We start from the raw sequence: 18687 nt of genomic DNA on the forward strand, positions 1-18687 counted from the left end.
CAATGTGGCTGGGTCTACCAGACAGTGTATCACCACTCTGCAATCAAGGCACTCCAATATGTGCAACAAAGAAAAATAAACAAAAACGCAATGCACCAGAGTTTACGTGGTTCAGCCAAATTGCCTACATCCACGGAATAATACCCAACATAGGGTTTCGTATATTACTCAATACACTCTTAGATATTTTGACTGCTACAACAGTCCAAGAACACCAATCCCTGTTATAGTCTAAAATGCAATTCAGACAAGGGCACCAACCCCAACCCCCTAGACAAGCTCCAACTTGCTAGGTCACATTATTTTGACCACAACAGTCCAGAATACCAATCCCTGCTATAGTCTAAAATGCAATTCAGACAAGGGCACCAACCCCAACCCCCTAGACAAGCTCCAACTTGCTAGGTCACAATGTAAACCAATAATTCAAGTTCCCCAAATTACATTCATGAGATAGATTCTTCATCACTAAACATAACCTCGAAAATAATAGACAATCACTTGTGAATACGGGTTACCTCAACTTGTGTAAGATGCATGGTAACAATACTTGTTTCTCTTTTTCTCCAACTCTTTTTTTTCTCTTTTCAATCTTTTTCAGTTTTCTCTCTTTAAAAAAGCCATACAACCATGTCCCCCTCTCCGCTTCTCTTTTCTTCTCTTTCACTTTCTTTCTTCTTCAGCAAAACAAAAGACTTCTTATTCCCATGCTTCAGATCTCCATAGCCAACCAACGTCTTCTGGTTCGACCTCCACGCTATTCCCAAGCTCCTCAAAAACGTCCTCTTTTCTGCTGGAGTTTGTTCTCCTTTTATAGATTAATTAAACTCAGAGTTTGAATCAAACTCAGGGTTCCTATCTGACTTAAACAAGGAGTGTTTTGACGTACAAATCGAACTAACTTAGAGATCTCCAATGAACAATCCCACCGTTGGATTTGAAGATCAAGAAGTCGTGAAGCTCTCCTCCAAAAAATCGGCTCAATCGGACACTGGATGACCATCCGATGAAGAGGTTGATCAAAACTGGACAGAGACCCTCAAAAACGGGATTCTTGAGTTTTCTTTATTTGAATTGGATTCTTTCTCTCGGAACCTTTTTGTGTGTTGCTGTACCATATCAAAACCCACTTAAGTTGCCAACAATGACAACACCTTCATTTTAGGCCAATGGAACAACAGAAACAAAGGGTAATCTGGACTTAGCCAGTGCTGAACCAAAAATAGGTTCATTTGATTGATGTTGGGAGGTGAAAACTGTGATCAACTGCCTCTCTAGTGGTCGATTTCAAACCCAAGTATAACATATAAAGGTTGCTTGCTACTAGCTTGATGAAGACTTTATCTTTGTTCTCAAGTCTTCTTAGATGAAGAAGAAGAAAAATAAGAAAAATTAATTTCGGTCTTTAGTGCATTTGTCTTTATCTTTGTTTTGCTCTTGCTTTAAGCCTTGTTGGCTTTGTTAAGGCTCAACCTTTGTTTCATTGTTTGTCCCTTCATTCTTCTTTCTTTTTGGTTAATGAATTCATTATCCACCTAAAAAAAAATTTGACTTGTATGAAAGCATTATGGATCTAGAATTTTTTAAAGGATTGAGCCAGTCTTGAAGCTCTAAAATTAGATATTTTAACTATATACTTGTAGTTATCATCTAGTAGCATACTGAAAGACCTAGACATTTCTATGGAGGAAAGGGCAAATGTGCCAGTGCTCCAGTTGTTTCCACAGCAATTCCTAGCGGTTTTTGAATGATAAGTGACTATTGATCCTCCTTATGGATATGTCTGAAGTGAACTACTGAAACAACTTATGCATGAAATTCCTTGAGAAAGTAGGTGAAAGAAGTATTATATAGCCCGCTTCTGAGCTTCTGAACAACTTAGTTTGATCTGACCTTACCTTAAGATTCGATCAAATGGATGATATCTTCTTCTTCTTTCTTTTTTTTTTTGCTAAAAGGTTATTTATATTAAAGTCGGAAAAAGGAAGTACAGCCATAAAATAATACACAGGTTGAGAGGAACCTCAAACACTCAATCATGCAACAATAGTTGCCCCAATTACACTCAAATCTCACAGAAACCTCATGTTCTTGAAAGAGGAAATAAGATTAATTCCTGTTGTTGTGTCTCATAAGATTTAAACACCAATATATCTCTCACATAATTTATGTAGTGGTTCACCCCCCCCCTCCACCCCCCCAAAGAAAAAACCCAAAAAAAAAGGGGAAAAAAAGAGAGAAAGAATTTATATGGTGGTATATTTACATAAGAATAAAGTTTGATGCCATGCTACTAAAGAATTACCTTGCCACCATGCTAAGATCATCATCAGTTAAGCTATAACCCATCTCTAATTCAAGAGCTGTATCAATTGAACATGTCCATGCTTCACCTAAAAAGGGTTGAGTCTCTAGATTACGTTGCATGGATGGTTGCTCATACATCATCTTCAAGGAGTCAAGCTCCTTCGCAACTTCCTTCATTGTTGGCCTTTCTTCTCTATTGTCCCTTACGCAGTCTCTTGCAAGTTCAGCAACTCCCAATATTTGTTCTCTCTTTTCATTGGAGATTATTCGAGCATCGACAATCTGAAAAAGATTCTCATCTTTCATTGAAGATAAAAAATATGTCACCAAGGTTGAACAGTCCCCAGATTCTTCAAAGAAAAGTGCCTTTCTCCCTGTCAAAAGCTCCAGTAGAACAACTCCAAAACTATAAACATCACTCTTATCACTTAGCTGACCAGTAGGATAACATTCTGGGTCTAAGTATCCGTAAGTCCCTTGTATTCCCGTAGTCTTTAGAGTTTGATCTAGAGGAACCAATCTTGAAGCTCCAAAATCAGATACTTTGGCCCTGTAATTATCATCCAATAATATATTTGAAGACTTGACATCTCTATGAATGATGGGTACTGAATGAGAAGAGTGCAGATAGGCCAAAGCATCTGCAGTTTCTGAAGCAATTCTTAGGCGATTTTCCCATGACAGAGAAGAAGCTTGATTGTTGCAATGTATATGTTGGAAAAGTGTCCCATTTGATATGAACTCATAAACTAACAATGGCACCTCAGTCTCTAGGCAACAACCCAAGAGCTTCACCACATGTCTGTGATTGATCTGAGAGAGGATATCAACCTCATTTATAAACTGAATAATCTGGCCTTTGTCCATGATTTTGGACTTCTTTATAGCAACTACTTTGCCACCTGATAAGATTCCCTTGTAAACTGTACCAAATCCACCTTGGCCAATTATTCGACTCTCATGAAAGTTACTAGTTGCTTTCTTTAGCACATTTATAGAGAAAATCTTTGCCATGTGTTTGACCCCTTTCTTGGAAGCGATTTGTTGTTTCAACAACATACCTCCATTTTGTAAGAAGAACTTTTCTCTAAGTTTACGCCTTCTTTGGATTGCCCAGTACAAAAACCAAATGAAAAGAGAAAGAACCAGACAACTTGCACTAGTACCTGCATAAAAACATATGTTGATATTTACTATTTATATTAAAACTTATCTTTACCATTGAGGATTTTATTTAGATGCTCAAGAGTCTCTAAGCAGCAAACCACGTTGTATGGTCCATTGCTGTATGCAAGTTCTCCCCCCCCCCCCCCCCCCCCCCCCACTTGGGCATGCTAGTGGTAAGGGATAGGTTGGATTTTTATCTTATCCTTGGAGGACCTCTCAATGAGTGGTCATTAATGAATAATGAGAGATTATCATGTATAAATAATTCAATGACACTCATTGAATTTATCCTGACCTTTAAATTAAAATATTTTAAATAATTAAATTATATAATTCATTAAAACTCATTGGGAGAATCCTCTAATGAGAGGAGCCAAAGCCGGGATAGGTCTTAGTTTACAATTTTTCTTCTTGTTTGTGTTTTTCTTGTGTACCTCTCCTAAATGCAATTTCACATTTAAGTGGTCTCAAACTATACACCTTGGTGTAATTAGGATGTTGCGGATTTAAACAGTGCCAGTAGCCAGATTGACAAGAAAGATAATCTATCTAATTTCAAAGTATCATTACTATCACTAGTTGCAGAGAAGACTTTTGGAAAACAGTACTTTGCACACATGCAATTTCACTTCTCCTTTTGGGAAAACAATATTTTTTCTCCTCTTCTTTCGAGGAATCACATTGAGATGTGGGCATTTTCTAGGAATAAGGAGAATACAGGTTAAATTATGAATTTTCACTTGTTGTAGCTATTATCTATGAATCAGATCCAACAATTTAAAATTTTTTCTAATTTTTTCTAATTGGCAGGATTTTTATCGAAGTTTTCTTTTGAATAGAATTTCCTTTTGTCTTTTTTTTTTGGAGATAAACAAACAAGAAGATGATACAAAATATATAATTTAGAAGAAACTTACTTGCAATAATTTTAGTCACTCGAATGCGTGAGAGGTCTTGTGTACAGCGAGTTCCGTTATGCTGACCATCACCGTAGTAGCCTTTTTGACATTCGCATGTGTAACTTCCGTCTGTGTTATGGCATTTAGCATTCTTAGCGCATGAATTGGTATTTTCATCTTCACATTCGTCGATGTCTTCATCACCAACCCAAACCACGTTACAAGATCAATGAAAATTTGTTAGTTCTACTGTGACTGACAGATCTGAAATGACAATTGAAAGAAAGAAAAAACCCAGAAAGAGGAGAAAATAGTTACCTATGCATCCTACTTCAGGAAGATAAGGGTTGCCATGAAAACCATTTTTGCAGAAACAGCGATAACCATGGCCATTGGTTGAATCAGAGCAATAGCTATTCGGACCACAAACTTGAGAGTTTGCTTCTTGACATGTTTGATTCCCAATTGCCCAGTCTAACACCACAGGGGTCTTGGATCTGTCATAGCTACGAGCAGAAAGAACTGTTGAATCAAAGCTGAAATGGGTTGGATCTCCAAACAAAGCAAAGCTGCAAGGGTTGAACATATGATTCCTTGTGTGATTGTATTTACTCTCAAGATTCACATAGAAGCTTTTGAGCCCTGGAGGGATAGAAGCTTGACAACAACCAATTCCAAAACAAGTCCCATTTGTTACATTATCCATGCTACCACACTGAGACATGCACCCACTGGTATAGTTTTCATCCCAAGAATCAGTTAAATAGGCCAAGGTATCACAACCAATGGCTATGAGCTTGTTCTTCTTGGCTGAGAAGGTGTAAGGAATATCTGATAAATTATATTTGTAAGCAATTACAGTTCTCTCACCTGTAGCATTGAAACAATCAGAAGAAGAATAGTTAGCCTTCAGTGTGACTTGGGCTTCCATTAATGATATCTCCACAACTTCTCCAACATGATCATTTCCTCTATAGGTTTTGAAGCTACCATCTTCCTGAGCCTCGCATGTTATATTGTAATGAGGATCCATGAAGCATCCGTATCTGTTACCAAATGGGTATGGTATGGTCACATTTCCGCATTTTTCCATGCAACCTGGCAGGACTAGTTGTGGAACCAGCTTGGCTATTGCACTTGGCGATTGAAGCAGGCAAAGTAAAATAAGCATCATCTTCAGAAGATTCAGAGCCATTGCTTCCCTTACAGTTTCCTTCTCCTCCATCTATTCCTCTACTTCTCCTTACCTGATCTTCAGAAGGAACCAACTTATTTCCTTTTTCTTTGCACAACTGCTACTTCTCTTCTTTCTGCTTTCAGTCACAAATGGCTGAACTGTACATCCAGATCTACTGCAGTATGGCCTATTTTGTAAATCATCCGAAAATCAGATCTTCACCCCCAAGGGTTGGTTGCCGTGTGAGACTGACCCTGTGGCTGGCCGCTGGATGGTTGGCCGATGATGACCTTCGTCTGCTGCAGACGATCTGGACCTGATCTTTGCCTTTGAAAGCTTCCCTTCTGTATGCATTTTTGGAATAGATTTTGGGTCAATCGCTTACGGATAGACTTGTAGTTGTATGGAAATTCGAGTTTTAAATTTTTTATAAATAATATATATATGATAAAGAGCAAATTGTAATAACACCCCAAAATGGAGGCCTTACAGCACAAACACCAAATTTTATGTTTAAAAAGCAGAGACTTCAAAATTAGATTTTTATTAGTTATATCTGTCAAATTTATCATTGAAAACAGTTATATCACTGTTTATTTAAAAAAATATCGCTGTAATAAACAATGTTTGAAAGATTTTAAGTGATAAATTGAACAAGTTTATCCAATAAAAATTCAGGTTTTGGAGTCTCTGTGATTTTTAAACATAAAGTGGGGTGTCAGTATTATAAAGCCTCCATTTTGGGGTGCAAGTGCAATTTGCTCTAGGATAAATTAATAAAAATATATAATGAAATGTTTTTTTTGTGGATATTTTTCTACCATAAAAACACAATTTCTTATTAGAGGCCTAAAGTCCTGAAAGTCATTGGTTTAATTTTTCGTTCCTTTCATACTTTTTTTCAGCCCTCCCATTCTCAAAACGCATACAGAAAACTCCTATATGAGCAATTTGCTGGACATGGACAATTTGCAAAATCATGATATTTTTTTTGAATATTTTACCTATGTTATCGTCGTGTCTTTGCTTAAAAACTTCAATTCACCTACTTTGAAGCAATAATATATTGGACTAAAAATAGAAACAATAATATGGACCACATAGATAGACTTCATCTATGCCTAGATCTATGTGTGAATTCGAAAGAAATTGAAATTTTGATCTAACGACTCCAAAATATTTCACTTAACTGTTTTACGCATTAAATGAGTAGGACTGAAGCAAAGTCCAACGAAGCAAAGTCCGAGCGAATCTAAATCTCATGTTGTTAGAATTCTTATAAGAATAATATCTTGTACCGTATCAGAAAGGTCGACGACATATTTGACTCTTTGCTTCAAGAAAAGATGGGACATGGTTTCTCGTAAATTGTGATGGATAAGTGCATTTCAACAACTATCGAATTCAAAATGCAACAACGGAAAGGAGTTCAAGCAAAAACATCGAAGACCCACGTGATGCAGTGGGGTTAACGAATATTCAACGAATGGGTGGTTGGGTGGGCTAATAGGACATCAGTAGGTATGCTCGGGGGAATTTAATATGTGTGTCCTTCGTAAGGTTTGTATTAATTTCTATGGATAATCTTATCGCTAATAAGAAATATTTTAATATTAAATGCTATTAAATAAATATTTAGTATGAAAAAGACTCAATGGGAACATGATATTTAAACTGTTCAGCCAGATCCAATGACTCATAAACAAAGAGTTTTAAGAGTATAGATTCCAATGGAGAAAAAAAATATATAAATTGTTAGAATCTTTTGGAAACCAATAGACATGGTATGGTGTGGTTTTTATAATGTCTTGAGTAAGGAACGAAAGTTTGCCGTGGTTCGTTACTTGGTGAACTGGGTGAAGTCACGCCGAAATTTCAGTAAGATTTAGTACAAAATTTGACCTCTATTTGAGGGGTATTTTTGATCATTTTAGACTCACACTTAATGTCTATCCTAATTTGATGCTAATAAATATACTGAAATGATTAGTTTTGCCTAAAACCTCATTCAAATTGGTGTTATTGATTGACAATACTTAACTGTATATAGGTAAAACTGAAATTCTATAACATTATTTTAAACAATTAAACCAACATATATATGCACAATGATAGTAAAGTGATAAACAATAGTTACATCTCAGATAAAAAATTCTACGAAACACTCAGATTTGTGTGAAATCTTGTTTAATCGTCGCAAACAATGCTATTTATATTTGTCAAGAATGAAGCGGGACCTACAGCTTTATGTCGAAGATCGAATGAAAATATGATCAAGAATGCTAAGAAGTAGGAGAGAGAGAGGGTCTAGAAAAGATTTGGAGAAGAGAAAGAAAATTCCAAAAATTCAAGTGAAAAATCACACGAAATTCTGCGATTTCATGATTATCTTGTCAAAAATAGCGATATTTTCGATGATATATTATGAAGATTCAGCGATATCTCTCGATATTGAAAGTTGTGAGCTGTTTCGATTCGCCTTTCATCGAAACGGTCAAAATTCAGCGAAAGTTGTTTCATGGTCCTGAAAGAAAACAGATTCTCTCTTATCTTTAAGTCTATTTTTTCAGAGAAGTACAGCAAAAGTCCATTCCAAGATAAGTAGGACATGACTTGTTCCTGCTACTTCTCTAAAGGCTTGTTTGGTTATATAAGTCTGGAGATTTCAAATCTATGGAGTTATAATTTATAAAATTAAATGTTGAGTTGTGGAATGAAATATTTAATTCATCTTAAAAAATTATTTGATTGATGTGATTTTTGTGAATGTGCAAATGTATAGCTTTTTTGAAATCTCTGGATTTCACCCCTTACCCATAAATCTAAAGATTCATGTAACCAAACAAGACCCTAAAAACAATCAAACACAAACCCAAGCCAAAAAATCCACTAGTCAAACTTATAAAACCTCACAACCAAATCAATACCCTTATCCTCTCTAAAAAGAAAAAAAATTCCAAACAACCAAAATCCAAGAATGATTTATTTGGATTGTGATTAATGTAAAGTGTTGGTTTTAAATCTAATCATCAAAGGTTTCATCAATTTCCCTTTTAACTTTCAATAATCTCATAACGGGTCATGGAGGAAGCGCCAACTTTCACAAACCCCAAAAGATCCCACAAGTGGGAACCCTCAGCCCAAGCATAGCCCAAGCCACAAATTGATAGTTGCGACTGACACGAGCCAGTAGAATTCGCCCCTGCCCAAAGTTCATCGCCTACTAAATTGGGTGCTGTAATTTTTTAGATCATGAATATTTGTCTAATCCAAGCAATAGAAGGACATTACATTGGAAATATAGGCATACCTTTTAGCTATCAAAGGAGAGAGCTAAACGTTGAATAACTTGGGTTTTTAACACTTCAAAACGGAAGATGAAATGGTAAAACGAGTGAAAACCGAGAGTTAGAAATTAAAAGATGGAAGAACGACAAATGATTGGAGAGAAGAGTCCCTACATAGAGATCATATACAAGATCAAAGGCCAAAGGGTTAGGATAAGATATCTAATGCGAAACAAATTAAGAAGAAAGAAATGAAGACAGAGGTGAGGAACGACAGAAGAACAGAGCGACAAGATAACAATGAATCTTTGAAAAAATCTGTACATTTAAACTTTTGCCCTTATGATTTTCGTGATGCGTCTCAGTTATGATTTAGATGTTGACTAAGCCCCTTTAATCTCTAGAGACAATGAGTCCTACAAGAAAGGTTAGACGCGGGTCAGCTCGTATGCAGGGCAACCGCCTCCGATGGCTAAGTCAGACAGTGAACAACTTAAGATCCCGTGCAAGTGCTACACAAGATAATGTTCAAAATGTATTCGTTGCTTATCGGAGGGGTGAGTTCTTGTTTAAATAGTGTATTGGTTACCTATTTGGGGTTGGAAAAGCTTCCTTGATGATGGCTGTCATATCTGCTTTGACTACACTCCCTTGTCGGTTATCCCGCTTAAGAATATTTGTAGTTAACCTTCTATCTAGGGCGTTGTTGCCATACAAGTCGAGTGTAAGTGATGCCTTTACTTAGTTAGTCGGTCAAGGTACCGTCTCGACCGAGTATCTGGTTTAGCCGCATTCGGGTCCCACATTGGTCGGGTACAAAACCTCTTGTATCACTAGCCCCCTATTCCGTGCGATGAGTGCATCGTGTGGGGTAGCATTTGGGACATTTTAGGGGTATTGGACATTCTTGTAGGACTCATCGTCTTAAGGAGATACAACTATTTATATCTGACATTAGTGCTTTTTTGGGGCCAGCGTTTCAGGTGAGAACTATTGTTTTTGTTTTAGGGTGTTCTTAAGAAATGTTTACATTGAATTACATAAAGAAAATCTGTTCCAAAAAATGAATTACACAAAGAATGATTTTAGACTTTGCCCATTAAACAACTTTGAGAGATACTATTGTAGCCGTAATAGCAGACTAAGCCATATTTGTTAGGGATAATGGATGCACAACCACGAACAAAGAAGAACACAAGCAAAGCATACAAGGGGAATTTAATGTGGTTCGGTAAAACCCTGCCTACGTCCACTAGAGAGAAAAGAAGTTTCACTATTTTCAGGAAACTACACACCACTCTCACACCCACAAAATACTATTATTTGCTTGTCCCCCATCCTATCCTTAGGATGAATTTCCCAATTCCTTACAGGGATTGATGCCTATAGATTATCCCACATATACTATTTGCTAGGGAAACCTAAAATCATAATCTCAATGTAATTATAATTTTACCTTAGTACTAGTAATTGACCCAAACCCTTCAATTACAAATACAACAAAAACTATAATTACATTGACCAGAGAATACAAGACACCCAAATCCAACAATATCCTTCTTGATCACAATGAAACAATACAGGCCGGCATAAATTGTTTGAATGTGACATGCAATTGGGTTTGGCCTCAGAGATTTTCCGGTCCTCGATCTTTTCCGTCATCCATGCCGGCTCCGCCTCCACCACTGACTACTACTATGTAAAATAGACGAAGATTAGGGTGTTTGGCACTAGAAGAAGATACATTTCCACCCAACTGGGGAGCACGACCGACCAGTACTCGAGCCACTGAATGTGAAATCTTTTTCCAGATAGCATTCGGGCTGGTTGTAGAGAACAACAGTTTGCCCAGTGTAGGTGAATTCATACCCTCCATTCTTGGGTTATATTGATATTCGAGCATCCACACAAACGATACCGCACAGCATGGTTGTTGCAACCTAGTCCACTCCATATCGTAAATAAGCTTGCATTCACCACTGCTGTGAGCATCATATCACAGCAACTGTTGAGAAGAAGAACTTGTGGGAAATCATGGCGGATTACAAAAATATTTCTAGCAGTTGGTTTACTGAACACTTGGGACGATACGGATTGAATCTGCTACATATATAGCCTTTAGCTTCAAAGAAAGAAGTCTCATGCCAGGTGATGTATTACCCCTTTGAGGCATGGAAAATCGTCAAAACAGAGAAATGGAAGTCCAAGACTCAAGGAAGTCCATGCACATGCCAGCAGCAAGTCTGGATCCTTTAGTCATCAGGGCAAAGGTCTATGCTCCTCTTACACTTCTCCAGCACAAAATAGAGATGTGGCCCATGTAAGGGTGTCAATTTGGTGAAGAAACCGTTAAACCGTACCGTACCGAACCGTTTCCAAATTTGATACGGTTTTTACTGTTACCGAATTTGGTAATTCGGTACGGTACGGTTATGGTAAACAGGGTCATACCGTCGGTAAATACCGTTTACCGTACCGTTTTACCGAATACCGATTATCATTTACCGTACCGTATTTTATAGCGTATACCGTAAAGATATTAACCCTTCTAAACTTTAAACCCTAAACTTAGTCACGCTTCACTTCGAAGAATCAGAGGACAACATGACTCATTCGCGGCGGGCTGGTTGAAAAGACTCATTCTCTACTTCTTCGTTCTTCCTTCTTCCTTCCTCCTTCTACTTCTTCATTCTTCGTTCTTCCTTCTTTTTTCCTTGAAGAAACGATTGCTCTGTGGCTCTACGTGATTGCTCTGTGGCTCTTCGTCCGGGTCCGTTCCGGTCTCCAAATTTTTTACAGTAGAAGGTTGAAGCCTTGAAGCCAGCTAGGGGTAAGCAGCAAGTCAGCAACTCTTTTCGACTACAAAACTAGGGCTCCTTGCATCTCTCCTTGCAGACCCTCTTGTTGATGCGGTTGACAACTTCTCCAGCGCTACATATATTCCTTCGTTCTTCATATTTCATAGCCTTGCTGTTGGCTACAAACAGTAGTGAGGCAGTGTCAGCACTTATTTTTGCTAGCCGGAAGACGCAAAGAACTGCATCTTTAACCTTTTCTGAGGTTTGTTTTTCTCTGTTCAGTTATACTTTTGGAATTTGGAAATATATGGAGTATAGGTTTTGCTCATTGCTGCAGTTTTTCCTCCAAAGGCTGCTTCATTTGTCTCAGCAGTCCTTGAGTGTGTCCAACGTGATTGTGTCAAGCAGTTGCCAACACCAACATCACTTAGGCGGGCACTTGGATGCCTGGGTAGTCTTGCACCTGACCCCTGCAACACCTTGGATCACCCTCTTTTTTGATTCATCTATGATTTAATTAATTAATTTTTTTAATTATATGCTGTTAATTGTGTAAATTGTGTTAGGCTCTGGTGGACACTGGTTCTCCTAGTGTTGGGAGCATAGAGAGTGATATTATATAATGCTTGAGGTAAGTAACTAATCAAATGTTATAGATCTAATTAATTATTAACTACCCTTTCTTATTTTGTTTGAAAACATGGGCATGGACTGTAGTCAAGTAGACCCAGTCAGAAGGGGCAATGGAATAGATAGAAATCTAGTGAATGAATTGGAAGTCTTGAGAGAAGAATTCCCTCTCCCTTGGTTGACAAGCAAAGACAGAAAATAATGAAAAAGGAATTTACCAACTCCAATCTCCACATCATTGCTCACGTATGGGATCTTTTCCTATGCTTATGGGTTCCTTGCATGCTTCATTGTCATCTCTTTCCTCCATTTTTATAGATAACTGTGTTCTCTCTATTCTTATAGACCTTTGCTTTGCTTCTTGTTCAAGCCAAGCTCAGAGAGAGAGAGACAGATGGGGCTTTCTATGGCCATTCCTTTTCAAATTAGTTGTAAATTAAGTTATATTTCATATCATGATAAAAAAGGAAAAGGACCTTCACTCCTGGTCTTTGGGTCTTTGATGTTTCCCTTTTTCTTTACCTAACTTCTCCAGATAGGATTTGATAGGTATCTGATCTCTAACTTCTCCAGATAGACTTCATTTTTGTTTTTGATATGGGAACTTGGTTTAATATGTTGTATTTATGGACTTGTAGGTATTTTGGTTACTATTGTCTTTGTTACTCTAGCAAAATGAAAAGGGTTGCATCTAACGTTGTCGAGTCACATGATGTTTCTAATTTGAGTCCTGAAACTTCAATTCCTCAGACTAAAAGAGCTATTGAGCCATCTAATAGCCAACAAGTAGAAACCCTGACTGAAGAATCAAATCAACCATCCAAAAGGACCAAAGTTAAAACTTCACTATGTTGGACAAGTAATTGGTTCAAGATGGTTGATCTTGATCCTAAGAAATATCATGATGAAAGATATAGAGCAGAGTGCACAAAATGTGGGAAGTTATTTTTGGCTGATCCCCAAAAAAATGGGACCACTGGTCTCAATTATCACATGAAAAAGTGTCCTAAGGCAAATAACAAGGACATAAATCAAATGATGCTGGAACAAAAGGATGGGAATTTGGGAATGAGAAGCGTGAAGATTATCCCGGAAGTAGTGCGTGAGATGGTCTTGGAGTTGATTGTTCAAAACGAATTCCCTCTAAGATTTGTAGAGTATCCACAATTTAGGAAACTGATGTTATATCTGTATCCTGAGTATACTCCTATTAGTAGGAATACTCTTTTGAGTGATATTCATAAAGTCTTTAAGAGGGAGAAACATGCTATTAGAGAAGCAATGAAGATGTCATCTGGAAGAGTGTCAGTCACGACAGATCTGTGGACTTCAATGGCTAATGATGGGTATATGACACTCACTGCACATTATATTGATAAGTCATGAGTTTTGAATAAGAAATTGATTAAGTTTTCCATATTGATGCCTCCACACTCGGGTGCAAATATATGTGAGGCTGTTCACAAGATTTTGATTGAATGGGGGATTGAACAAAAGTTATTTTCAGTGACAGTTGACAATGCAAGTGCAAATGATTGTGGGATTAATTATTTGAAGTCCACCTTGAATTCTAAGAATGCATTGATCTGTAAGGGGGATTTTTTTCATATTCGATGCTGTGCCCATATTTTGAATCTTATAGTTCAAGATGGCATCAAATTCATAGATGCATCTGTTCAAAAGGTTCGAGATAGTATTAAGTATGTTAAGAGCTCACAAGCTAGGAAATTGAAATTTCAGGATTGTTGTGACCGTCTAGGAATGTCTTCTAGTAGGGGCTTGCATGGAGATGTAACTACACGATGGAATTCTACATTCCAAATGCTTAGTGATGCTCTGTTTTATAGGTCAGTATTTGAGACTTTGGGATACACAGATTAGAGTTATGCATTGAACCCCAGCTCAGATGAATGGGAGAGGATAGAAAAAATTTTAAAATTGTTGACTCCATTCAATAAGATCACAAAGACTTTATCGGGTTCAAAGTATCCTACTTCAAATTTGTACTTTATTTGTGTGGTGGAAATTTTTACAACTTTGAATAATGGATCACTGTTAGATGAGTTTATGGGAGATATGATAGATGCCATGAGACTGAAGTTCAACAAGTATTGGGATAAATACTCTCTAATTTTGTCAGTTGCCATTGTTTTGGATCCCCGATACAAAATGAGTATTGTTCAGGCTGCATTTGAATCAATCTATCGGGGAAACTCTTTCTTAGTGGATACTGAAATTCAACGTGTGAAGGGAGCTTTGGAAAAACTCTTTGGGGAATATATGACCATTCCAAAAGATAAAGAGCCTTCTTCTTTTGTTGTGACCAACGATGACTCTTCTGATTTTCTCAAGGTATATTATTATGTCTTTGATTTTTTGTTATCTTGTGATTGATATATATATATATATATATATATATATATATATATATATATATATATATATTAGTTTGTTATATAATATCTTCTATGTTTATTTTATAGAATTACCTCAAAAAAAAAAATGTTGTGGAAAGAGTTGTGACACATAAGACTGAACTAGAGCTATACCTTGAAGAGCCATCCAAGCAATGGGCTAAGGATTTTGATATTTTTGCATACTGGAAGACAGCTGAAGGCCAATACCCAGATTTGGCAAGAATAGCTCGTGATATATTGGCAATTCCTGTGTCAACAATTGCATCTGAGTCAGCATTTAGTGCGGGGGGGGGGGGGTAGGGTGATTGATAGATATTGAAGTAAGTTACTCCATGGCAATGCTGAGGCTTTAATATGCCTTCGAGATTGGATGTATGATGTGAACTTTGGAGGTAATATTTTTTTTCTTGTTATTACTACACATATTTCTTAAAATATGTATTTTTTTTTAACTCCAATTAATTATTTTAACTTATGCTTTTCTCATTTTGTGTAGCTGAACCGGATCAAGATGAAGATGCTGAAGAATTATCTGAAGCATTGCAAGATGTTTTTACAATGTATTCAGATTCTACTGAAGCGTTTACAACTCCTTGCGACACAGTCTAAGTCTGTAAGATTGGATATGATGTGATTGCTTTAGTTATTACATCTGTGATTGCAGGACCCTAATAATTAATAATTAATAATTAGGCTAGCTTATTGTTTCTTGGTTTATCTTTCTTTCTTTTTTAATTGTAATATTTTGTGTTTTCTTTCTTTGTTTCTTTGTTCTTTGTGTGACTTCGCCTATGCTTCTTGTCTTCATTCTAATTAGTGGTTCTAAGGATTATCATAAAACCATTTTTTTAAAGATGATGAGCCCACCAACTAATCCTTGCTTGCTAACTACAGGGATTGATCGATGAATGTTAAGGAAAAGGCAAAGTTGGGGTCGTTGGGCATTCTATATTTCTATGTAGTGTGAAAGGGAGGATGCTTGGCAAGAAAGAATGGAGTTGCTCATGAAATTGAACAATGTGATCGATATCGATGCTATTTTAAAGGCTTGTAAACATTGTTTAATGGTGTTAAAAAGGCTTAACATTTTAGATTAGTCTAAGAAGGAAAAGTATTTCCTATTTAGTGGTGTTTAAGTGGCTACAGACAATGTCTTTAAGGTTTTGTAATTGTGGATTAATATGTTTTCATGTTTTGATTATGATGGTTCTAAACTCTAAGCTCTTGTTGGTAGTAAATTGAGATTTGATGTTGGTTGTTTGTTGTGAGCTTTGGATGTTATTCTTGCATATTGTTGATGTATGCTTATTATAATTCACATTGTATTTTTTTTGCGTGTTCCATATTTGAACAATCATAAAAAGAAAAATTGTTCCCATACAATACCGTAACAAAACCGCACCGTATACCGAACCGTGCCGTTTTACCATACCGATTTTATACCGTTTTTATACCGTACCGTTTTTTAAATTACCGTTTTCATACCGTACCGTATAAATATGGTACGGTACGGTTATGGTTTGAGGTTTTCAAATTCAATACCGTACCATATCGTACCGAATTACCGTACCGAATTGACACCCTTAGGCCCATGTAGAGTTCACTAAAGGTCTCACTTCGGATTCATTATGTAAATCTTTATAGATGAGTCGAATCTCTATTGTATGGTGAAGAAGTGTAAGAAAAGCACAAACTTTTACCTTAACGGATAGAGAATCCAGACTTCTCCAATAGCTGCCATGATTAATGCCTTCTAACATTAGAAAATTCAAACAAATTTGGTCCTTTTGTAAGTTATTATATGCGTGGGTGTGTGACTCTTGCATCAACACAATTCTATTTAATAGATGAATTAGTGATTGAATTTTCTTTTAATTTTCTTTACACTTTGAATTGAGATATATGATTTCAGGATCGAAACATATTTGATAATCACAGCCATTTACACACCTCAATCTAATTATAAGTTTTATATAAAATAAAAAAAATAATGAGAATTTAATTTGAGGTGTTGGTTTTTTCAAATGACCTAAGAAAAATTCCATTGGATCAAATTTGGTACAACAGCACTAGGCTTACTGATGTAATCCATCAAGTAGGACATGCCATCAATGAATTTCATTTGCAGATGCCTTTTCCTCACCTGCACAAAGAAGCTTTTTATGAATAAAATAATACTGAACTTCATAAACATGGAAGTATGATGCTATGTCAAACAATGATTAATTACCTTTACAATGAGCTACGATCATCACTAATTATGCTATAGCCAATCTCTATTTCAAAAGCTGCATCAGCAGAATTTTTCCATGGTTCACCAAGAAAAGGTTCAATCTCTTGATTATCTTGTATTGATGGTTGTTCATAGAACATCTTCAAAGAATCAAGCTCTTTTGCAACTTCCTTCATTGTTGGTCTGTCTTCCCTCCTATCCTTCACGCAGTCTCTTGCAAGTTCAACAAATGTCAAATACTGTTCTCCCTTCCCATCAGCTATCATTCTATCATCAATAATATGAAAAAGATCCCCATCTTTCATTGAAGATAAACAATATGATACCAATGTTGTACATTCCCCAGACTCTTCAAATAAAAGTGGTTTCTTTCCAGTTAATAGTTCCAACATAACAACTCCAAAACTATAGACATCACTTTTATCAGTTAGTTGACCTGTAGAAAGACATTCTGGATCTAAGTATCCATGAGTCCCTTGAATGATTGTCATTTTTTGAGTTTCATCCATAGGAACCAATCTTGAAGCTCCAAAATCAGATACTTTGGCCCAATATTTATCATCCAATAATATATTTGAAGACTTAACATCTCTGTGAAGAACAGGTATTGCATGAGAAGAGTGCAAATACGCTAGAGCATCGGCTGTTTCTGCAGCAATTCTCAAACGATTTTTCCATGAAAGATTGGGTGCTTGCTTCTTGCTATGGATATGTTCAGAAAGGGTTCCATTAGAAATGAATTCATACACCAATAACGGAACCTCTGTCTCTAAGCAACAACCCAAAAGCTTCACCACATGTCTATGATTGATCTGAGAGAGGATATCAACCTCATTTATAAACTGTAAAATCTGGCCTTTGTCCACAATTTTGGATTTCTTAATGGCAACTACTTTGCCACTTGATAAGGTTCCCTTATAAACTGTACCAAACCCACCTTGCCCAATTACTTGACTTTCATGGAAGTTATTAGTTGCCTTCTTTAATGCCTTACTTGAGAAAATCTTGGCAATATTTTTTGCTCCTTTATTTGAAGTAATTTGCTGCTGCAATAACAAACCTCCATTTTGTTGGAAGAATTTTTCTCTTTCTCTACGTTTTCTTTGAATTGCCCAATACAATAACCAAATGAAAGCAGATAAACCTAAGAAACCTCCACCGGTACCTACATGCATAAAGTCACATTTATATAAGTAATCCTTAACATTTGTTGCAAATAACAACTCTTTCATTATGTTTCCCTTCCTAGCTAGGTCTTTAGTATTTGAATATATGACACTTCCCAATTCAAGTAGAGTGAAAAATAAATCTGAGGGGGTCCATCGTGGCTGATGGTGCTTTTGCTGCCCAACATTAAGATTGTGCCATCTGTGTCTTAATCAATATTGACTATTGATTTTGAATATAGGTTTAATGAATCTATTCAAGTTAAATGTATTCTATATGATCCCAATCTAATCAAATAAGCCAAAACAAGGGGAAAGAAAAAGTGGGGAAAGAAAGAAAGAACTCTAAATCCCTAAATCCATCTTATTCTAGCAACCAAAAATCTATTTTCAATGTAACCAAAAAAAAAAAAAAACTATTTTCAAAAAACATACTTATGAAATAGAAAAAAAAGAAAAAAGAAAAAAAAGAGTATTACGAAAGAACAAAAGAACAAAATCAGTTCTTTCTTAACTTTTTTTAATAAATAAAAAAATTCATTAATCTAACGGATGAGAGGAAATTAAAGAAGAAAAGAACCAGGGCACAAAGGCAATCTTAGCCAA

At 36.3% G+C, this 18687-nt stretch overlaps 1 protein-coding gene across 1 annotated transcript; it reads right to left on the reverse strand.

Annotated features, from left to right (window-relative positions):
- Positions 1-2204: 2204 nt before the first annotated feature.
- LOC148998736 (wall-associated receptor kinase 2-like) lies at positions 2205-18456 on the reverse strand. Its single transcript, XM_089141752.1, has 5 exons — positions 16918-18456; positions 16745-16825; positions 4692-5598; positions 4392-4568; positions 2205-3473 (listed from the first exon to the last, which is right to left on the reverse strand). The coding sequence occupies exons 1-5, from the start codon at positions 18145-18147 to the stop codon at positions 2302-2304; spliced, it is 3567 nt and encodes a 1188-aa protein (XP_088997878.1). The 5' UTR covers positions 18148-18456; the 3' UTR covers positions 2205-2301.
- Positions 18457-18687: the final 231 nt, after the last annotated feature.

The sequence above is a fragment of the Hakea prostrata genome, unplaced genomic scaffold (assembly GCF_041222555.1).
Source record: "Hakea prostrata isolate BN-2017 unplaced genomic scaffold, UWA_Hpros_2 contig_163, whole genome shotgun sequence".
In the NCBI taxonomy this organism is placed as follows: domain Eukaryota; kingdom Viridiplantae; phylum Streptophyta; class Magnoliopsida; order Proteales; family Proteaceae; genus Hakea; species Hakea prostrata.